Source organism: Scyliorhinus torazame, chromosome 17 (genome assembly GCF_047496885.1).
Source record: "Scyliorhinus torazame isolate Kashiwa2021f chromosome 17, sScyTor2.1, whole genome shotgun sequence".
NCBI lineage: Eukaryota > Metazoa > Chordata > Chondrichthyes > Carcharhiniformes > Scyliorhinidae > Scyliorhinus > Scyliorhinus torazame.
Window position 1 is genome coordinate 161128869 of NC_092723.1, and position 23168 is coordinate 161152036.

A 23168-nucleotide genomic window follows, 5' to 3' on the forward strand; every position below is an offset into this window, starting at 1 on the left:
CAGTGCAGAAGGAGGCCATTCGTCTCATCAAGTCTGCACCAGCCCTTGGAAAGAGTACCCTACTTAAGCCCACAATTTTACCTTATCCCAGTAACTCCCCAACCTTTTTAGACACTAAGGGCAATTAAGCATGGCCAATCCACCTAACCTGCACATCTTAGGACTGCCCGAACGTCCTGATTGAGTCTGACAGGATGGCATTCTTGAGTGTCCTTCACCCACCGCAGGATCTTTTCCTCATCCAAATACCTGTGGAGCCAGACAATGATCGCAGCTCACCAAGTCTGGGCTTCTGTCGCAATGACCGTTGTCCCAGTCTACTTCAGGAGGGATCATGAATACCCGCTCCCCCACCAGCTTCCCAAACATAATCCATGGCACTCGCACACTCTATGCCCTCCAGCAGCCCGACAATCCTCAAATTTTGGTGTCTGGAGTGATTCTCCAGGTCGTCAGCCATGGCCTTCAATATCTTCTGTCCCTCCGCCAACATTGCCACCTCTGTCTCCAAGGAAGCAATCCGATCACTGTGGTCCGTGACCGTCTCCTGCACCTTCTGAATCGTCAAACCCTGCACCTCAAGTCATTGTTCCACCCTGTCCAAAATGTTACATGAATGGGTGCCACTGCCACCTCAATGGCCTTCACCGGGTCATCAGAAACCACTTGTCTGTTTATTAAACTCCTCCGTTCGGAATTCCACCTGCCTCTCAGTTGTCCTCTGAGAGAGCCTCCACTAGTTTCTCCCCTCCTGTGTCACGAGTGCCTTCCAAGTCAGACGAGGACACCTTATTTACTTGTTCCTCATATTATAATCTCCAATCAAACGCCAGAGGAGGAACCAAAACTCTCAAACTACACTACTTTTCTTCCTAAACAGCACCTGTTAAACAGGCAAAAATGGCCAAAGCTGAATCACTAAGCAGGAGCCACCTCATGTGCAACCGTTAACCTCATGGCCACCACCGGATGTCCAATGTGCAGGTAGTGTTGCCAAGATGTCACTTGTTGTTCTCCAGCCTCTCCCACTCCCTGTCATTGTGATGGTGGACATTTACACACTCTGCCTTAGCCCATTGCCAACGAGGCTATCATGTCTCATGTGGACCTGTACGCACCCCATTTGGAGGCTTGTGTGCCCTGTAACTTATATGTGTTCCCCTCAACCCTGAGTGAGGTTCACCTACCCCCCACTGTTATTATGTGTTCCCTAATTACAGGCTGCAGATGTCTCCTGTGACCATCACCATACCCCCTACAGCCCAGTACAGAGCCCACCACACCCAGGGACGGCAGTTGTAAGATATCCCTGCCTATCAAGCTGGGCATTTTTCCTTTGAAGCGGGCAACCCTTACCCCTTCCTGCAGCTGGGTAAACCATGCTTTCAATGATTGCTCTTGCTGCATGACCACTGATGTTCAGCCCTGTTTCCTTTCTCTGAGGTCCGTCTAGCCTCTGGACTGCCTGTCATCCATGACCCCTTTCCATTTCACAACAGGAATGTCAGCCTCTGACTTCTATCAGTCCCTGAACTTAAATAGGAGTCTTGACATAGTTTCCATTTCCAAAGAGGACCGTGGACAACAGTAACCTTCACAAAGCACTGCAGCCTGACCTGTTTAGTGTTTGTGCCAACCATCCCTAATGTGCCACACTAACAGGTGCCCATCCCATAATCTACTGTCTGTCTGCATCCACTTCCAGTAATACATGTGTAGACCCCCTTGTTTTGTTGCATGTCATGTTGCCTTATCGGGGTTCAGCTTTCCTTCCTCAGTCTTCCCTCTGCCTTCCATAGTTCATCTTCTCATCCACCTCTTTGCCTCTCTGTCTGAAATCATGAGCCCTTGTCTTTCCCCCATTCCCCCCCTTGCACAGCTCTCCTTCCACATTGCCCCCTTGTATTTGCCCTTACCCCACCCCACTCCTTGCACAGCCCTCCTTCCACATTGCCCCCCGTTGTCTTTGTTTGACCACCCCTACCCCTGCTCTTGCCTCGCAACCCACCCCGGTTGAACTTTGGGCCTCTGCTGCAGTGGCTTTATGGGTCTGCAGCACAGTGCTGTCCAGATAGACACTGGTGTGTGACACAGTGGGGAAAGAGACTCCTGCAGTCCCTAACCCTAAGCACAGTACTGACCCGAGATGGTGATACAGGAGGGTCTATGGCTCCAGCAGCTTGGTACTGCCCATGAAGACCAGTGTGGCATGGAGATTGAGGGCAGATACCAGTGTGTCCTAGCAGGCTGGTGTACAGCGCATCAGGAGCACCAAAGCACTGTGGCAGGTCGGCTTGCATGTTGCATTCACCTCGAAGTCTGTAGTGAACTGAGGACCATCTTGTGCACGCGGCCCTTTTGCAATTGGCTTTGATGCCGATGTGATTTCCCGCTGGCGTGACATAAGATTGGAAGGCTGATGGGATTCTGGTGGGCAACTGTTTTAAGAGCATGCATGAGATGCAAATCAATGCAGATGGCATCCATACCACCTACTAGTGGGAAGGCTGACACATAATTGGAAGATTTGCAAAGTGATTTTATGCTGCTGGGTTTCTGGCCTATTGGCTCTCAGCAGATTTTCCACACCCAGCCACCATGCTTGTTGGAAGAATTCTGACCAAAGAGCTTTGATACACTTTATGTTTGACAGAGGCAGAGACCGACCGAAGACTGAAACCTAACCAAGCTACATCATAATGTTTTGCCTAATTATTTACTTTGAAATGAGGGCCTTACTTAATTATATTAGAAAACTATTGGGTGCTCTTCAGTTAAGAGTATAATTAAGTAGAAGAGAACACAATGCTAGGTTTTGTTGCATTTGTGATTTACATTTGTCTTTTGCATATTGTTGCAATCTTGCTTTCTAGGGAACTATATACTACAACAAAGACGGGACTTCATGGTATCAAGGCGACTGGGTGAACAATGTCAGGGAAGGCTGGGCTATAAGGCGGCAAGTACATTTCCAAGTATATTTATTTTGGCTGTCAATTTGGTTATTTCCTGTGTAAAAAAAACATGCATTATGCAGTCATTTGAAATAGACATTGCAAATAACAGAGCAGAGTAATAATTTAGTATTTAACTTGTATGAATTATTGATAATCTGAATTTAGTGACTGAATTAAAAAGAGTAAACAATCTTCAATTCCAAGGGATCTAAATCTATGCATTTTTTAAAAAAAAATACATTGAATAGGGCAATTTGGGCATTCTTTGATATTAGATATTGCACTGCAACCAGTTTTAAATTTGTCTCTGAGGGACCAGCTACCAGGCATAAAAACATCAGGCACTGGACCTCAAGGTCTATTCTACAATGTGTAGCAGTGTACCATTTGTTATGGCTCCAGTATGTCTGCCAATAGGCAAGGAGGGCTGATGAATAGTAGCCATGCCTCAAGAGGAGCAGTTAAACAGCAGGGAGGAATGTGATTATTAGCTACACCCCAGAAATCAGACCACCGATATCACTAATTGCAATCTATCATACGTGCCTTTGTAATGATTGGATAGTTTAATTAAACATGCGGACCTTTAATGTGATTGGTCAATTATTCTCATATACTATGCATGATGTAACCTTAATCAATACTCATGATTGGACATTGATAACTAGTAACAAATGATTGGTATATGCTAATTTCTTGTAATTGAATTTCGAAGTACAACTGTCTGAAATATCCTTGAATCTGCACCCTCTGGCGTCCCAATTTGGAATGCCAATAGCTGGAGCTTGTAATAAAGGATTAGTTTATAATTCCAAGAGTCTTCATCTGGTTTCTCATGAGCATGAGGGTGAAGTACACTATAGTCGAATAGCTGTACAAATTTTCCCCACTACAGACATTAAGAAGGTTTACACTGTCTATAACGTTAGTATATAAAATTTTGAAGATTTAAGATCTTTTTTTTTGTGAATCTTTGTAACCTATCCTCACACTTAAAGAATAGGTCTGGATGATGTTTCTGCCTGGTTTCGAACCAAGGATCTTTTGAGTGTGAAGTGATGATAACCACTACACTACCGAACAGAGCATTCACTCTGATAAGCGATAGCAGGAATGACATTAATTACGAGTGAAAATGAATGACAATGCCAGGGGATGTTTTAGGATGTTAAAGATGTTGAATAACTACAAGTTATTGTTATTATGAGCTGGATAGAAATGGTGAAGAGATGAAAGAAGTGTACACCAACGCCACTGGATCAACTAATTTTACCTCCTGTTGAATTAATTGAAAATTATTACATGGAGATTTCTGGATACAAGAAGCAGATTTAATGCTTTTTTTTTAAGTGCAGCTTGCAAGTTGTTCTTGTATCCAATTAATTCTAGTGCTGGGAATGTCTGAGTCATAGTACATCCTATTCTGTTGCATCATTCATATATTTAATGTATTTCTGTTACCAGAAAATATTTTTACATGAAATTATCAAATATTATCAGCTCAAGCTTCCATCAGCCTTACTGCAGCAAATTCAACCTTCTCTCTTACCCCACCCCCTCCTCCTGTCAAGCCCAAGTCTTCTACTTTTTCATACACATGCAGATATTACTCCAAGTGCCATTATTGATGTGTGAATTTGGAATGGGAGATATTTGACTCTGGAAAATGCCACAACTTGACTCTAATGCTCTCCTGTCTTGACATCCATTTGCATATGTTTCAACAATTGATTAACTGGCATGCTCCCGTCCACCCACCCCTCTTAGTACAGAGCCAGGGAGGATACTGTAATGCTCCCAACACAGTCAAATTGAATCAGCAGAGAACACGTTGGGGTGGAAGGTTGTTGCTGGTCAAGACTATTTTATTTGGGTAAATAGTAGTAGTCAATTTCTTTCCCTACATGTTTGGGATGTAACTGAACATTTGATAAAGGGCAGCGTCCAAACATTTTGTATTACAATGCGCTGGTAATTTGATTATTCTGTAGGTATAAAAGTGGAAATATATATGAAGGGGAATGGAAAAACTTTCAACGTCATGGGGAGGGCACCATGAGTTGGATTTCTACTAATGAAGAATACTCAGGCCAGTGGGAAAATGGCATTCAGGTAGGATACCAGACCTGTTAAACTTTCTTTTGGAGATTATTAATTTTGTCAACATAATAAATATCCTATAGTTTCCATAATCATGGGTGAGATTTTAACTCCCTCAAAACTCACTTGCAATAGAATAAAACTTGGGCCCATGGTTTTACAAGTGCCAACTTTGTATAAAAATAGTCAACTTCTGAAATTGTAGCATGCAAGTTCAGGAAGGGGTGAGCAACGAATGACATCGTACACAGCACTTTAAAAAAATATATATATTTATTCAAATTTTTCAACAGATTTTCAACAACCCCCCCCCCCCCCCCAACAAAAAGAAAGAAACAAGAACACAACAATCAAAATTAATACAAAAATTATACATTGGATTTCCCCATATACGATAACCCCCCATATGACATTAAAAGCACCAATAGGGAAGCCCCCCTCCCCCCACCCACCCAAACGCCCCCCAAAGAACCCCCCCCCCCCCTCTCCCCCCACCCCTGGCCTGCTGCTGCTGCTGGCCTCCTCCAAACGCTCCACGAGATAGTCTAGGAACGGTAGCCACTGCCTGAGGAACCCCTGCACAGACCCTTGCAAGGCAAACTTTATCCTCTCCAGCTTGATGAACCCTGTCATGTCATTGATCTAAGCTTCCACACTAGGGGGCTTTGCATCTTTCCATAATAGCAAAATCCTTTGCCGGGCTACCAGAGACGCAAAGGCCAGAATACCGGCCTCTTTTGCCTCCTGCACTCCCGGCTCGTCCGTTACCCCAAATAATGCCAACCCCCAACTCGGCTTGACCCGGGCTTTCACCACCTTGGACATAGTCCTCGCAAAACCCATCCAGTGCCGGGCATGACCAGAACATATGGACGTGATTTGCCGGGCTTCCCGAGCACTTCCCACATCTATCCTCCACCCCAAAGAACCTATTCAACCTCGCCCCTGTCATATGCGCTCTGTGAGTAACTTTGAACTGTATTAGGCTGAGCCTGGCGCAAGAGGAGGAAGACTTAACCCTACTCAGGGCATCAGCCCACAGACCCTCATCTATCTCCTCCCCCAGCTCCTCCTCCCACTTGCCCTTTAACTCCTCCACCGAGGCCTCCTCCTCTTCCTTCAGCTCCTGGTAAATCGCCGAACCTTTGCCTTCTCCAACCCATACACCCGAAATCACCCTGTCCTGAATCCCCTGTGCCGGGAGCAGCGGGAATTCCCTCACCTGCCGCCTCATAAACGCCGTCACTTGCATGTACCTGAAAGCATTTCCCGGGGGTAACCCAAACTTCTCCTCCAGCGCCCCTAGGCTCGCAAACATCCCATCGATGAACAGGTCCCCCATTCTTCTAATCCCTGCCTGATGCCAGCTCCGAAACTCCCCATCCATCCTTCCCGGGACGAACCGATGATTCTCCCGAATCGGGGACCAAACCGAGGCTCCCACCTCGCCCCTGTGTCGCCTCCACTGCCCCCAGATCTTTAACGTCGCCGCCACCACCGGACTCGTGTACCTTGTCGGCGAGAGCGGCAGCGGTACCGTCGCCAGCGCCCTCAGGCTCGTGCCCACACAGGACGCCATCTCTGGCCTCTTCCACGCCGCCCCCTCTCCCTCCATTACCCACTTATGGATCATCGCCACATTGGCTGCCCAATAATAGCTGCACAAATTTGGCAGCGCCAGCCCCCCCCGTCCCTGCTACGCTCCAGAAACACTCTCTTCACCCTCGGGGTTTTATTCGCCCACACAAAACCCATGATGCTCCTACTTACCCGTTTGAAAAAGGCCTTGGGGATCATAATGGGAAGGCACTGGAACACAAAGAGAAACCTCGGGAGGACCGTCATTTTGACCGACTGCACCCTACCTGCTGGTGAGAGTGGTAGCATATCCCATCTTTTAAAATCATCCTCCATCTGCTCCACCAACCGCGTCAAATTGAGCTTGTGCAGGGTCCCCCAACTCTTAGTTACTTGGATCCCTAGGGTCCGAAAGCTCCTTTCCGCCCTCTTCAGCGGTAGCTCGTCTATCCCCCTTCCCTGGTCCCCTGAATGCACTACAAAGAGCTCACTCTTCCCTACGTTGAGTTTATACCCCGAAAAGTCCTCAAACTCCCTTAGGATCCGCATGATCTCCACCATCCCCTCCACTGGATCTGCCACATACAGCAACAGGTCATCAGCATACAACGACACCCGGTGTTCCTCTCCCCCCCCGGACCAGTCCCCTCCATTTCCTGGACTCCCTTAGTGCCATGGCCAGAGGCTCAACTGCCAGTGCAAACAAGGGGGACAAGGGGCATCCCTGCCTTGTCCCCCGGTACAGCCGAAAGTACTCCGACCTCCGCCGATTCTTAGCCACACTCGCCACCGGGGTTCTATATAGCAGCCTGACCCAGCTGATGAACCCCTCCCCGAACCCAAACCTCCGCAACACTTCCCAAAGATACTCCCACTCCACCCGGTCAAAGGCCTTCTCCGCGTCCATAGCTGCCACTACCTCCGCTTCCCCTTCCACCGGGGGCATCATAATCACATTGAGGAGCCTCCGCACATTTGTGTTTAATTGCCTACCCTTCACAAATCCCATCTGGTCCTCCTGAATCACCCCCGGGACACAGTCCTCAATTCTCGTAGCCAGCACCTTTGCCAGCAACTTAGCATCAACATTGAGGAGCGAGATCGGTCTATACGACCCACATTGCAGTGGATCCTTGTCCCACTTCAGGATCAAAGAAATCAGCGCCCTAGACATTGTCGGGGCAAGGCCCCCCCTCCCTCGCCTTATTGAAAATCCTCACTAGCAATGGGCCCAGCAGGTCCACGTATTTCCTATGAAATTCAATCGGGAACCCATCCGTCCCCGGGGCCTTCCCCGCCTGCATGCTCCCCAATCCTTTAACCAGCTCCTCCAGCCCAATCGGCGCCCCCAAACCAGCCACCTCCTCCTCCTCCACCCTCGGGAACCTCAGCTGATCTAAGAATCATCGCATCCCCTCCTCCCCCGCTGGGGGCTCAGACCTGTACAGATCCCCATAGAAGTCCCTAAATATCTTGTTTATTCTCACCGCACTCCGCACCGTATTCCCCCCTCTATCCTTAACTCCACCAATCTCCCTTGCTGCCTCCCTCTTACGAAGCTGGTGTGCCAGCATCCGACTCGCCTTCTTCCCATACTCATACGTCGCCCCCTGCGCTTTTCTCCACTGTGCCTCTGCTTTCCCTGTGATCAACAGGTCGAACTCCGTCTGGCGGTTCCGTCGCTCGCTGAGTAGCCCCTCCTCGGGGGCCTCTGCATACCTCCTGTCCACCCTTAAAATCTCCCCCACCAACCTCTCCCTCTCCCTCCCCTCTCTCTTCTCCCTGTGGGTCCTAATGGAGATTAGCTCTCCCCTGACCACCGCCTTCAGCACCTCCCAGACTATTCCCACCTACACCTCCCCGTTGTCGTTGGCCTCCAAATATCTTTCAATGTACCCCCGCACACCTCCGCATCCGCCAATAGTCCCACATCAAGGCGCCACAGCGGGCGCTGGTCCCTCACCTCCCCCAACTCCAGCTCCCCCCCCCCATTATCAAACTTCCTACCTCCAGATCCGGAATCCGACCCAGCATGCGTTTCATAAATCCGGCATCCTCCCAATTCGGGGCATATACGTTCGCCAGTACCACCCGCACCCCCTGCTCACCAACCTACCGCTCAGCATCACATATCGACCTCAATTATCCACTACAATATTCATTTCCTCAAACGACACCTGCTTCCTCACCAATATTGCAACCCCTCTGTTCTTCGCATCCAGCCCTGAATGAAAGACCTGCCCAACCCATCCCTTTCTCAGCCTAACCTGATCTGCCACCTTCATATGTGTCTTCTGGAGCATAACCACGTCTGCCTTCAGTCCCTTTAAGTACGCGAACACCCGGGCCCTCTTGACCGGCCCGTTCAGGCCCCTCACATTCCAAGTGTTATCAGCCGGATTGGGGTGCTACCCCCCCCCCCCCCCCCCGGCCGACTAGCCATCTCCTTTTCTACGTCACGTGCCCGCGCCTCCCGCACTCTCCAGTCCCCCAGGCGGCGGACCCCCGCCCCGACCACCTCTCCTACTTCCAGCTCCCCTTTGGCTAATGTAGCAGCAACCCAGTTTCCCCCCCCCCCCCCCTAGATCCACATCTAGCCATTTTGCTCCCCCCATGACACTCCCGTAAGTCAGCTGACCCCTGCTGACCCCGGCCTCTCCCGCCATTCCATCGACCCCCCAGTGTGAGAATCCCCCCATCCCTTGGCAGTCAGTGTGCGCTCCTCTCCAGCACCGCCCTTCCCCCCGGGAAAAAGCCCGTGCTTTCCTGAGCCGGCCCCGCCCCCTCTGGCGCAGCTCCTTTTTGCAGCCTTACCCCAACTCCCCATCCCCGCGCCTCCACTCCCCCTCTTCCTCCGTGGGGCCCTGCCCCTCCAACACCGACGCCCACACTCTCCCACAGCCCCCACATCAAATCTATTCACCCATTCCCACCAAGCACTCAAACCCAGAGAACATTCCCCAAACGCAATAAACACAGTAAACATCCTCCCACGACCAACCCTCAATTTGAGTCCAACTTTTCAGTTTGTATAAAGTTCCATGCCTCATTGGGCATTTCAAAATAGTGGTGCCGATCTTGGAAAGTGACCCACAATCGCGCTGGCTGCAGCATCCCGAACTTCACCCCCTTCCGATGGAGCACCGCCTAGCCCGGTTAAAACTAGCACTCTTCTTAGCCACCTCCGCACTCCAGTCCTGGTAAATTCGGATCTCCGTGTTCTCCCACCTGCTGCCCCACTCTTTTTTGGCCCATCTCAGGACACACTCTCTGTCCATAAAGCGGTGGAACCTCACCACTACAGCCTCGTTGGCTTTGGGTCTCCTTGCCAGGACCCGATAAGTCCCATCTAGCTCCAGGGGCCTCGGGAAAGCTCCTGCGCCCATCAGCGAATTGAGCATCGTGCTCATATATGCCCCGGCATCGGGCCCCTCCACTCCTTCAGGGAGACCCAGAATCTGAAGATTCTTCCTCCTCAACCTATTCTCCAGGTCCTCAAATTTTTCCGCCCACCTCTTGTGCAGCGCCTCGTGCGCCTCCACCTTCACCGCCAGGCCCAAGATCTCATCCTTGTTCTCTGAGGCTTTTTGCCCGCCTCCCGGATCGCCGCCCCTTGGGCCTTTTGGGTCTCCACAAGCTTCTTAATCGCCGCCTTCATTGGCGCCAGCATTTCTGTCTTCAGCTCCTCAAAGCAGCGTTTAAGAAACTCCTGCTGCTCCTGCGACCACTGCGCCCATGCTACTTGGTCTCCACCCGCCGCCATCTTGCTTTTCCTCCCTCGCACTTTTCACTGCCCCAAGATCACTTTTTTAATCGCTCCACTCCTGATCCAATCCATATAATGTCGGGGGGACCTTGCTGTCACCTTCCCACACTGGAAGCCGTGGAACAATTGCCGTTGGGGCCCCGCTGGAGAACCCAAAAGTCCGTTCCCGGCGGGAGCTGCCGAACGTGCGACCTACCTCGGCATAGCCGCACCCGGAAGTGATCGTACACAGCACTGATGATAACCCAGGAGAGTTAGGTGTGGGTGGGTTGGGAGCAGCTCACCTGCATGGCACCGGAGCCATTATACTTTCCAGGCCATCATTTAAACTTGTCTGAACTGTCTCCCATCCTGAAGTCACCGAGCAAGAGTGGTGTTTGAATCAGCAGCTGGACACCGCCAGGTTCGCAAGGGAAAAGACCCTGGTGGAATCTTTGTAATTCTTGTAGTGGTAGCAAAGAGATATGAGGATATGAGACTTTAGGACTGTCAGAGCTAATAGTTGATCAAAATCCACTCTGTATCTGATTAAAAGATGCTGTATCTGCTGCAAATATTATGTGGGAGTTAAGTTATTTAAGAATATGGATAAGATTCAGAGAGAGCTACAGTACATACACTTATTCCCGAGTCAGATACAACACAGACAGACAGAGAGTAAATTTCCCTGTATATTGTTCCATTAAACACTGTTGGGGCAGGTGCAGCATAAGTTAGATACAGAGTAAAGCTCCCACTACACTATCCCAATAAACACCCCAAATTTAGACACAACCCATATTAGGCCTATAATTTCCCATCTTCTGCCTCCCTCCCTTCTTAAACAGAGGTGTTACATTAGCCACTTTCCAGTCCTCTGGGCCCCTTCCTACCTCCAGTGATTCCTGAAAGATCACCAGCAATGCCTCCACAATCTCCTCAGTTATCTCTTTTAGACGCCTGGGGTGTAGTCCATCCAGTCCAGATGATTTATCCACCATCAGACCTTTCAGTTTCCCCAGAATCTTCTTCTTAATGATGGTCACAGCACTCCCCTCTGCCCCCTGATTCTCCTGGAGCTCTAACATCCCACTGGTGTCTTCCACCGTGAAGACTGATGCAAAGTAACTTCAGTTCCTCTGCCACTTCTTTGTTTCCTATTATTACTTCTCCAGCCTCATTTTCTGGTGGCCCAATGTCTATTTTTGCCTCTCTCTTACCTTTTATATATTGAAAAAAACTCTTCCTATCTTCTTTTATATTACTAGCTAGCTTACACTTATATTTCATCTTCTTCACCCTTATTGTTTTTTTAGTAGTTGTCCTTGCTCGCTTTTAAAGGCTTCCCAATCCTCTGGCTTCCCACTAATTCTCGCTGTATGACTGGTGCCAATGTCCCATGAATTCAAACCCATTCATCCCACACCAATCTCTGGGCCACGCATTTATTGTCCCTGTGCCAATTAGCTCTTGGCTCAGGTAGTAATGCGGAGATTATTACTTTTTGGTTCTGCTTTTTAATTTAGCTCCTAGCTGTTCATACTCCCTTAGCAGAACCTCTGTCCTTGTTCTACCTACGTTGTTGGTACCTATGCGGACCACGACAACTGGATCTTTACCCTCCCACTCCAAGTTCCTCTGCAGCCCAGATGAGATATCCTGAACCCGAGCACCAGGCAGGCAACACAACCTTCGGGATTCTCGATCCTGGCCACAGAGAAGAGTGTCAATGCCCCTAACTATACTATCCTCAATTACGACTACATTTCTTTTTTCTCCCCCCACTTGAACGGTTTCCTGTACCACAGTGCTGTGATCAGTTTGCTCATCCTTCAAGGGCTGCTGACTTCAAGGGCAGCATGGTAGCATTGTGGACAGCACAATTGCTTCACAACTCCAGGGTCCCAGGTTCGATTCCGGCTTGGGTCACTGTCTGTGCGGAGTCTGCACATCCTCCCCGTGTGTGCATGTGTTTCCTCCAGGTGCTCCGATTTCCTCCCACAGTCCAAAGATGTGCCGGTTAGGTGGATTGGCCATGCTAAAATTGCCCTTAGTGTCCAAAATTGCCCTTAAGGTTGGGTTGGGTTATGGGGATAGGATGGAGGTGTGGACCTTGGGTAGGGTGCTCTTTCCAAGAGCCGGTGCGGACCTGATGGGCCGAATGGCCTCCTTCTGCACTGTAAATTCTATGATATCTATGATATCCTCCCTGCACACAGGGAGCAAGAATCCCGAACCTGTTGGAAAAGTTCAGGGACTGAGGCTCCTGCTACCCTACCTCTTGGATCCCTCTACCTGCCTCGCTCGCAGAAGCCACACCCTCCTGTCCCTGACCACTGGCCGACTTCAAGGTATTTCATCTAAGGGGTGTGACTGCCTCCTGGAACACAGTGTCCAGATATCTCTCCCTGTCCCTGACGTGTCACAGTGTCTGAATCTCAGCATCCAGCTCAGCAATTCTGAGCCAAAGTTCCTCAAGCAACCAACACTTACCACAGACGTGCTTGTCATAATATACACCAGTATATCATGGTGCAGATACACACACAGCGGAACCAATCAACACACACAACACCGCAGCCAATCACCAGTTAGAGCACACTCACTATAAAGACAGGGGGCATCAGTGTTCCCGTTCATTCGGGATGCAGCCTCCTAGAAGGACAGAGTTTACAGCTTACAGCACAGATCTTCACCATGTGCTGAGTGCATAGACTGGTTAGGAAAGGCATAGGTCTTTAGTTTAATCTAACATCGTGTTAACCCACAGTGAAAGTATGTTCATCAGTTTCTAGCTTAACAAAATAGTGTTGTACTATTTTAAGTGTTGGTGGCCTGTATGTGTTCCACGGATCCAGAGCACCCAACACATCAGTGCTCACTGGGAACCACAGTGGGGTCCACCAGCTCGCACATTATGCATGAATAATACATCACCTGACCCTCCATCTCTATTTTATTTAATTTGTTTTAAATTTGTTTTTTAATTGTTTTATTTCAACTTTTTTTATATTTCTCCTTATTACCTCAGTCGCAATTCAATTTCTAACCAGTAATTTAAATGGATATTCAAATTTAGCAGCGCTCCCTATTAGCCAATCTAATCACAGCCCTCCTGTGATGTCACTTTTAAGTTTTGTTTTTCAGTCGGAACTCGATGAGAGTTTCAGAGATTATATAAAATACTGAGGGGCAGAGATAAGGGAGATGGATAGTCAACATATTGTCCCAAAGGTAGGAGAGTCTAAAACTAAAGGCCTAGGTTTAAGATGAGAGGGGAGAGATACAAAAGGGTCCAGAGGGGCAATTATTTCACACAGACGGTCATGAGTGTCTGGAACAGAGTAGCCAGAGGCAGTAGTAGAGGCGGGTACAATTTTGTCTTTTAAAAAGCATTTAAACAATTATATGGGAAAGCTGTGTATAGAGGGATATGGGCCAAATGCGAGCAAATAGGACTAGCTTAGAGGTTAAAAACTTGGCGGCATGGACAAGTTGGGCCGAAGGGCCTGTTTTCATGCTGTAAACCTCTGACTCTATGACTGCTATTCTCAGTGTGAAGGAACCACATGTGGTGGTTCACACAATTATTGGGCATGCGTTGTCAGAAGCAACTTGCTTGGAACTGGCAGTAATAAATAGCCAATAACAAATATTTACCATGCTGTCAGTAATTAACAGGTGTACTTTGTCAGTGATTAGACCTAATACATTGGAAACCACACTTTATATTCTCTTAACTGAGCTGATTTGAAGCTTTTCCAGTAAACTTCTTTTTGTTTCAGCATGGATTTGGCACTCACACTTGGTTTCTGAAGCGGCTGCCAGGTAGTCAGTATCCACAGAGGAACCAATATGTAGGGGAGTTTGTGATGGGAGTCCGGGAAGGGCAAGGCAAGTTCTTCTATGCTAATGGAGCCGTGTACTCTGGAGAATGGGTGGCTAATAAGAAGCATGGTTTGGTAAGTTTATTCCAATAATTTCTGGCTCTTTATCTGTAATCTCTCTCAATGCATAATCATTAGCCTTTGGGATGCAGCAGCAAAATCCTCTGATAAAAAGTCACAGACCTGAAACATCTAACATTATTTCTCTCTCCACAGCCTGACTTGCTGAGTATTTGCAGATCTTGTAGCACAGAGGGCAGCATAGTAGCACAGTGTTAGCACTATTGCTTCACAGCGCCAGGGTCCCAGGTTTGATTCCTGGCTTGGATCACTGTCTGTGTGCATGCACGTTCTCCCTGTGTCTGCGTGGGTTTCCTCCGGGTGCTCCGGTTTCCTCCCATAAGCCTCGAAAGACGTGCTGTTAGGTAATTTGGACATTCTGAATTCTCCCTCCGATTACCCGAACAGTAGCCGGAGTGTGCGACCAGTAACTTTCACAGTAACTTCATTGCAATGTTAATGTAAGCCTACTTGTGACAATAAAGATTATTATTATTATGTATGTCCCGAGTTAAACATTGTTCACGATAAAAACAGAAAATGATGGTAAAACTCATCAGGTCTGGCTGCATCTGTGGAGAGAGAAACAGAGTTAATGGGTGCGATCTAATGGCCACGCTGCGTCGAAAAAGCAGCTCACTGTGGTGCAGCATGGCTGATAAAATCCAGAAGGCCCCACTCCCGGGATCTACCCGGCTTGCAACGCCTCATGAGGTCCAACGTGATCTTGTGAGATGTTGCGATGTAAATCCAGCCCATTGTGGGCAGGATCACTTTTTGGCAAATCTGCACCTTAGAGCACGACAGCTAGTCTGAATGATGTGCAGATACCCGAATAGCTGAGGCTTTGCAATTCATACCCTTAACCTCAGGGACCTCAGGCGAGCGCTGTTCAGCACTGGTTCCCACAAATGGGGACCAGATGGAATGACATTCGTGGGGGTCTCCCTGGGGATCGGAGATCCCCAGCTGCATGACCTTTGGGCAGGGTGGTGTCTCGCACTGCGGATGCCACCTGTGCACCCTGACAGTGTCACCTGGCAAAGCCACCTGGGTGCCAGCCTGGCACTGCCAAGGTGCCCAGGTGGCTCTGCCAGCTTTCATAGACTCACGCCTGGGTGGGAGGACGAGGCTCTCGATAATGTTTCGTGATGGGCGGGGTGATGTTGCCCTTCGAGAGTCGAGGTTTGGAGGTGTTGTCTGTGGTGATATGCGTCACTGTATATACACAAGGGGTTAATGTAAATACACTACAACTAAGTAAACACTGGAGGAAGCACCGGAGATGTCATGATATGCAGACATACAGCTAATGAACACATAGAATAGGACACGACCAATGGGAAGTCAAGACACCCAGAGGTGACACTACCACAAGGGGGCATTACACAACCCGTATAAAAGGACAGGGCACGCATGCTCTTTCTCTTTCCAGAGGCGACACTTAGAGAGTAGGACAGGGGCGGATCAGTAGTATCACACCCACCACGTGGCTTAGAGCAGACTGGTTAGTTAGACTGAGTTACTATAGCAAGATTAGCAGGAGAGTCGAACTCATAGAGAATAGTTCAATAAATCACATTGAACTTACTTCAAAGTTTGGAGTATCTTTTGGTCAAAGCTGCATTGAGTTGCAGCTTGTGTTATCCCAGAGTATCCCATAACACAACATTGTCCATGGCTGCAGAGGGTTGCATTGTCTTCGGTGGGGGTGGGAGGACCTTCAATATCACTTCAAGATCGGGAAACCCTTCCAAAATGGCACCCTGATCCCCACTGCAGAAAAAAATTCTAGGGGGATTGACCGGTGAGAAACTCCCCAAGCCCCCAAAAAATGACTAAGTGTGGGTGAATACAGGTCTGGCTCTAACCCAAAAAGCCAGCAGGAAACACCCCACCAAACCTGCCCAAGATGATACTTAGTCATTTTTTGGGAGAATCGTGCCCTCTATTTCTTTCTCCACATCTGCTGCCAGACCTGCTGAGTTTTTCCAACATTTTCTGTTTTATTTCAGATTTCCAGCACCTTTGGGAATCTGCTTTTATATTATTTTTTTTTTTTACAAATTTAGAGTACCAAATATTTTTTTTTCCAATAAAGGGAGAATTTAGTGTTCCCAATTCACCTAACCTGCACATCTTTGGGTTGTTGGGGTGAATCCCAAGCAGACATGGGGGAATGTGCAAAATCCACACAGACAGTGACCAGGTTTGAACCTGGGTCCTCAGCGCCGTAGGCAGCAGTGCTAACCATTGTGCCACTGTGCCGCTCATGAGTCTGCTTTTATTAAGCATTATTTAGCTTTTTTAAAGACCTTCCTAAGTCTTGTAAATAAAGCTATGTATTCCCATTTTAATGGTGTCATTTTAGAGAATGGACTTTGGGTGGAAAGCCTATTAGCTTATTTTTTAAAAAAAGATTAAGGAAATTAAATGTTTTTTTCAATGAAAAATGGGATAATGCCTCTTTTTTGTTCTGAAGGTAGAGAACGGGGACAAAATTATGGGAAAGTGTGAAATTTTTGATTGCTGAGAATGGGTTTTCATTATCAGTTTGATAATTATGGCCAAAAACGTTTCTCTGATCTTCATTCAAAAAGGAATTTCACCCTGAATTCCTTGAAATATCAGCCCTGATGACATTCTGACATCCAGGGGAATATGCTACCTCCGAACCAGCAGGTACTTAATTAAATTATCCCTAGTTCACTTAGGAGGGCATGCCAGGTGCAGCACCAGGCATGTCTAAAAATCAAGTGTCAGCCTGGTGAAGCTACGACACTTGTATTAAACAGCGGGAGCAGCATGCAATAGACGGAGCAATTTCACAACCAATAGATCAGACCAAAGCTTTGCAGTCCTGCCACATCCAGTTAAACAACCAACATGAGGTGGAAGTTCCACAAATATCCCCATCCTCAATGATGGGGCAATCCAACACATTAGTGCAAGAGCCAAGGCATTTGCAGCCATCATCATGTGCTGAATGGATGATCCATTTCAGCCTCCTCCAGAGGTGTGTAGCATCATAGATGTCAATCTTCAACCAATTCGACTCACTCTAAATAACATCAAGAAATGGCTGAAGGACTTGGATGCTGCAAAGACTATGGGCCCTGACAACATTCCAGCAATAGTACTGAAGATATCTGCTCCAGAACTAGTCACTCCTCTAGCCAAGCTGTTCCAGCACAGCTACAACACAGGCATCTACTCAGCAATATGGAATATTTACCAGGTATGTCTTGTCCACAAACACCAGGACTCGAGGACAAAATTGATGCATCCATTTTTAACTACCCATGAACGGTATTTTTATATGTAAGGGGGGGGTGTTTTCTTACCCTCAGAGTGATTGTCCCAATTAAATAATTCCAGCATTAAAAAAATTCCGCTTCGCCATTCAATAAGATCATGGTTGATCTTTTTGTGGACTTTGCTCCACTTACATGCACTAGCACACACTCCAAGATTAGAGACAGATTATATTACAATTTAGTTATGTCAGTCACTTTTGTGGCAGATCTGTAGTTTCTTAGGTGAGTTGATGCTTTAGTTGAAGTGAAAGGTCTTGTACAGCAGAGCATTCTCTGTAAGCTGTGAAGCTCCTTGTAGTTGAATTTTAAAAGGTTGGTTCCCAGGTGAACTCTAAAAGTTGGAACAAGTTGGGGGGGAGTCCTTCTCTCACTTTCAAGGTATTATTGTTTATTAGATTGTCTATCTGGGGCAGCACCGTGGCACAGTGGTTAGCACTGCTGCCTACGACGCTGAGGACCCGGGTTCGATCCCGGCCGTGGATCACTGTCTGTGTGGAGTTTGCACATTCTCCCTGTGACTGCGTGGGTTTCACCCCACAACCCAAAGATGTGCAGGTTACGTGGATTGGCCATACTAAACAATTGTCCCTTAATTGGAAAAAAATAATTGGATATCTAAATTTATTTTTAAAAATACATTGGCTATCTGGATTACCTGCACTGGGTTCAAAGGATTTCAGTGGAACTCCGTCGGCAAGCAACTTTTTAAATTTTTAAAGTAGATAACAAAATGGCTTCCTTGTCAAATGACGTCCACAATTTCAAAGACCTTTTCTAAATAAGTCGGGTGGTTAAGTTGATTATACATCCTGTGTTGTAGATTTCACACCTTGAGAGTTTCAGACAGTTTAGTATCTTTATGATTGAAAGACCCATTCAATTTTGAATTAATTTCAGGAAAGGACTTTGAGTCAGCACCAGTCTGAAATCTCCATTTGTTCTCTCTTGAGACAGGGGAGTGGTTCCAATCCACGAGAAGACTGGTGTTCCTTGGGCAGCCATCTTTTTGCAGCGTTTTGTGGTCAGTTTTAAAATATAAAAATAAGTTTTCTGGGACATAATACAGGACGATCCAATCTGACCAATTACCAACCCATCAGCATCCTCTCAATCATCTACAAAGTGCTGAAGGTGTCATTGATGGTGCTATCAAGTGGTATTTACATAGTCATAACCTGCTCACTCGTGCTCAGTTTGGATTCTACCAGGACCACTTGGTTCCTGACCTCAATACAGCTTGGGTCCAAACATGGACAAAAGGGCTGAATTCCAGAGATAGTTGAGAGTGATTGCCCTTGACATCAAGGCTACATTTGATTTAGTGTGCTACCAAGGAATCCTCACAAAATTGAAGTAACAGTACTTGGAATCAGGGGAAAACTCTTCACGGTTGGAAGATGGCTATGATTGTTGGAGGCTAATCATCTCAACCTTAAGACATTGCTGCAGGAGTTCCTCAGGTAGTCCTAGGCTTAACCATCTGCAGCTACTTAATCAATGACCTTTCCTCCACCATAAGGTCAGAAATGGGAATTGGAAGTGGGGCCAGCAAATCACGCGCACGCGTTTTCGGGTTGCGAAAAATTGGGAAGATTCTGGTCTTAGCCAGGAGAGTGGAGTAGGAGGTGGACCCGGAACCTTTGGTGGCGATATTTAGGGTCTCAGAGAAGCCAGAGCTCATGGAGAAGAGGAAGACCGATGTCGTGGCCTTCGCCTCTCTGATTGCATGGCAGCGAATTTTACTGGAGGGGCGGCTGGCATCGCCACTAGGGTAGCAGCTTGGTTGGGTGACCTGTACGACTTCCTGTGGTTGGAAAAGATAAAGTATGAGTTAAAGGGCTGGGCAGAGGGGTTTGAGAAAAGGTGAGGGGATGTTTGCGATCGTGTTTGAGGAGCTGTTCGTTGCAGGGGTGGGGGGGGGGGGGGTGAAAAGGGGGAAAATAAATTTGTACAGACTGTATAGTTAATGCTGGGAAGTATGTTTCCCAGGGTGTTTATTTGTTGTAACCTATTTTGATACATTTTTGTAATAAAATACATTTTTGAAAGAAGTGGGAATGTTTGCTGATGATTGCACAACATTCAGCACCATTTACAACACCTCAGATACTGAAGCAGTCCATAAAATTCTGATGGGACTGGACAGGCTAGATGTGGGAAGAATGTTCCCGATGTCGGGGATGTCCAGAACCAGGGGTCACAGTCTAAGAATAAAGGGTAAGACATTCAGGACTGAGATGAGGAAGAACTCCTTCTCTCAGAGAGTTGTGAACTTGTGGAACTCTCTAGCACAGAAAGCTGTTGGGGCCAGTTTGTTGATATATTCAAGAGGGAGCTGGACGTGACCCTTGTGGCTAAAGGGATCAAGGGGTATATATGGAGAGATACTAAATTTGTATGATCAGTCATGATCATATTGAATGGTGGTGCAGGCTCAAAGGGCCAAATGGCCTACTCATCACCTATTTTCTATGTTTCTATATGCGGCAATATCTGGACAACATTCAGCCTTGAGCTGATAAATGGTGAATGACATTTGCATCACACAAGTGCCAAGCAATGAACATCTCTGACTAGAGAGAATCTAACCAATCTCCCTTGTCATTCAAAGACATTACCATTGCTGAATCTCCGACAGCATGGTGGCGCAGTGGTTTGCATGTCCAATCCCGACTCTGGGTCACTGTCCTTGTGGAGTTTTCACATTCTCCCCGTGTTTGCGTGTTTGGGTTGTACCCCACAACCCAAAGATGTGCAGGGTAAGTGGATTAGCCACGCTAAAATTGCCCCTTAATTGGAAAAAATGAATGGGGTACTCTAAATTTAAAAAGTTTTTTTTTTAAATTGCTGAATCTCCCACTGTCAACATTCTGGGGGTTATTATTGACCAGAAACTGAGCTAGATCAGCAAAATAAGTATTGTGAATACAAGAGTAAATCAGAAGCTGGGAATTCTGAGACGAGTAACCTTTCCAGCATCTACTATTGTACAACGTGATGGAATACTCACCTGGATGATTGCCTGGATGAGTGCAGTTCCAATTAACATTTGAAAAACTCAACACCATCCAGAACAAAGCAGCCCGTTTACTTTGCACCTCATTCACCAACCTGAACATTCAACCCCACCCCACAGTGCAGTAGCAGGTACTATATACAAGGTGCACTGTAGCAACTTACCAAGGGTCCTTTGACAGACCTTCCAAACGTGTGACCTCTACCACCTAGAAGGGCAAGTGCAGCAGACGCATGTGAATACTACCACCTGCAAGTCTCCCCAAGCCACGCATGATATAGTTCATGATTTAGAACTATATCATTGTTCCTTGACTGCCGCTGGATCAAATCTTGGAACTCCTTTCCTAACAGCACTGTGGATGTACCTACACCACTTGGACTACAGCCAATCAAGAAGGCAGTTGACCTCAAGGACAACTGAGGATGGGCAACAGCCCACATTCCATGAAAGAAGTTTTAAAAAAAAACAATTTAAATAAAGTATTCTGTATCTAGATAACAATTCTGCTCCCTCAAAAATTATACAAGTCATCTATTATAAAATTGACACACAAATTGATGGGCACTGAACGACTCTGTTGCGCCTGGCACAGAGTGAGACCTAAATCCACATCTGTGCCGGGTGCCAATCGGTTTCCGATCTAACTGGCTACTTCTGTTGCCGAGGTCTGGATCCCGCCTAGATGTGATGAGAAATCAATAATCACCAATTAAGGCCACTCTCTATATCATTAACAGGATGGACCGCCTATCTAATGGCCTCCCGTGATCTAACCGTCTTCCCAGTGAGCGGTCACATGGGCACAGTTTAGCACACCTATTTAAAAACAGGAAGCTAACGCAATCCGGCCTCCCCAAAACAGGTGCCGGAATGTGGCGACTAGGGGCTTTTCACAGTAACTTCATTGAAGCCTACTTGCGATAATAAGCTATTATTTCTATTTCTTATTTCAATGGTTCCTGTGGGGATCGGAGGAGGTGAGTAGCCATCTTCGAAATCGGGCATTCAGCCCGGGGTCACTGGGACGACTGGCCCAGTGCTGGGGGGGGGGGGGGGGGGCGGGGCTCGGCGCCCGGGGGTCCAACACCCCCCCCCCCCCCCCCCCCCCCCCCCAGTAGTGTATACCCATATCAGGGGCAACTTCAGCTTCTGCCTGACTGTCTCACCGACCACCACCAGGACAGAGTCCTGTCCGTGGTAATATGGTGCAGGTCACTGTAACTCTCTGATCGTGTTGGCCTCTGGGAGCACTGCTGAAGGCTATCGCTCATAGGGATTTGGCATTATTAGTTACATGAGCACTTCACAGCTCTCAAGTGGATTCCCGTGGGTAGACTTGCCATTGAGCACGATAGTGTTACTACCTAGCATCATGAACAGACTGTGAGGCCTGAACATTGGAGGCCTAATGGATATCCCCGCTACCAGAGGGTGGGTGTGGGAATCTGGGAGGAAACCTTTGCACGGTCCAAGTAATGTTCCCGGCTAGGGTCCGGGGTCCGGTGCACAGAGGCTACTGCTATGGCCGGGGTTCGTGCACAGGGCGGTATCCCAGCACAACTGCCTCATTGGATGGCATCCTGAGAGATGGTTGGGACTGTAAGGGTAGGGGAGGAGGCTTGGGGGACCCGAGAGTCTCAGGGTGGAAGCCATAACTGATTATCAGTCTCTCACCCTCTCCAATTCATAACAGATATCATATTTTGGATGTTGTTGATCCTGCAACAGCTGCCCTCGCAGAGGTGATGGCAGGCCAGGCGGCCAGACGCCAGAGAATGCAGTGGCAGCAGTGTCGCCAGAGACTCGAGGTAGAACCCCATGTGCAGGGGCCCGCCCCACACCCTGAAAACCCGGCCACCCTTCAGGCCAGGGAGGGACCTAGAAGGGAGGCAGGCAATGGCCCAAGGTGTACAGGCACCACTGGTCTTTCGAGGATATGTCAGACAGCATATGTTGCAGGAGGCTGTGCCTCAACAAGGGGACAGTGCGGCACCTGTGCTATGTCCTTGTGGACTTGGCACAATGAGAAAGGGGAGGATGCACGCTTCTGATGGCCATCAAGGTCACTGCAGCTCTGGAGGCTCCCTTTTCCACCATCCCGGTGTCTGTGGTTACATCACTGCAGGGTGATGGACCTGTGCCGGCTGTCAGCGCCTCAATATTCATGTCAGGAGAGTGATGATAACCCAGTGCTGAGCTCTGGTGCTCCTCAATCTACCCCATAGTCTGACTCAAGTCTGTCAGCACGCTCACACCCATCGCCTGCACACGGCATGTCTTGGGAATGGGGGGGTGGGAGGCGGGATAGATCTAGGACCGTGGTGGAGAGTAACGGCAGGTTGGGGGTGCAGGCCGACCTGCAATGCAGAAAAACGTGACAGAGGCTTCAAATGTTTTGGGTGTAATGTGTTTTAATGGTGTACAATCGTGACCCTAACTGTCCCTAGGTACCAATGGTGCCGCCGTCCTCCCAGTGCCCCCTCAGTGATCCTCAAACTGCTTTGC

The 23168-nt window shown here is 48.0% G+C and overlaps 1 protein-coding gene across 3 annotated transcripts in view; it reads left to right on the forward strand.

The window, feature by feature from the left end:
• The window catches only part of rsph10b (radial spoke head 10 homolog B), a 128454-nt gene that overhangs the window by 19337 nt on the left and 85949 nt on the right, over window positions 1–23168 (forward strand). For 2 of the 3 annotated variants that reach the window (XM_072481530.1, XM_072481533.1), the window contains exons 5-7: window positions 2874–2959; window positions 4949–5069; window positions 14166–14342. In XM_072481530.1, coding sequence (XP_072337631.1) covers window positions 2874–2959; window positions 4949–5069; window positions 14166–14342 — 384 coding nt within the window. Of the gene's footprint in view, window positions 1–2873; window positions 2964–4948; window positions 5070–14165; window positions 14343–23168 lie in introns of all 3 variants that reach the window. The other variant, XM_072481532.1, reaches the window with a different exon arrangement.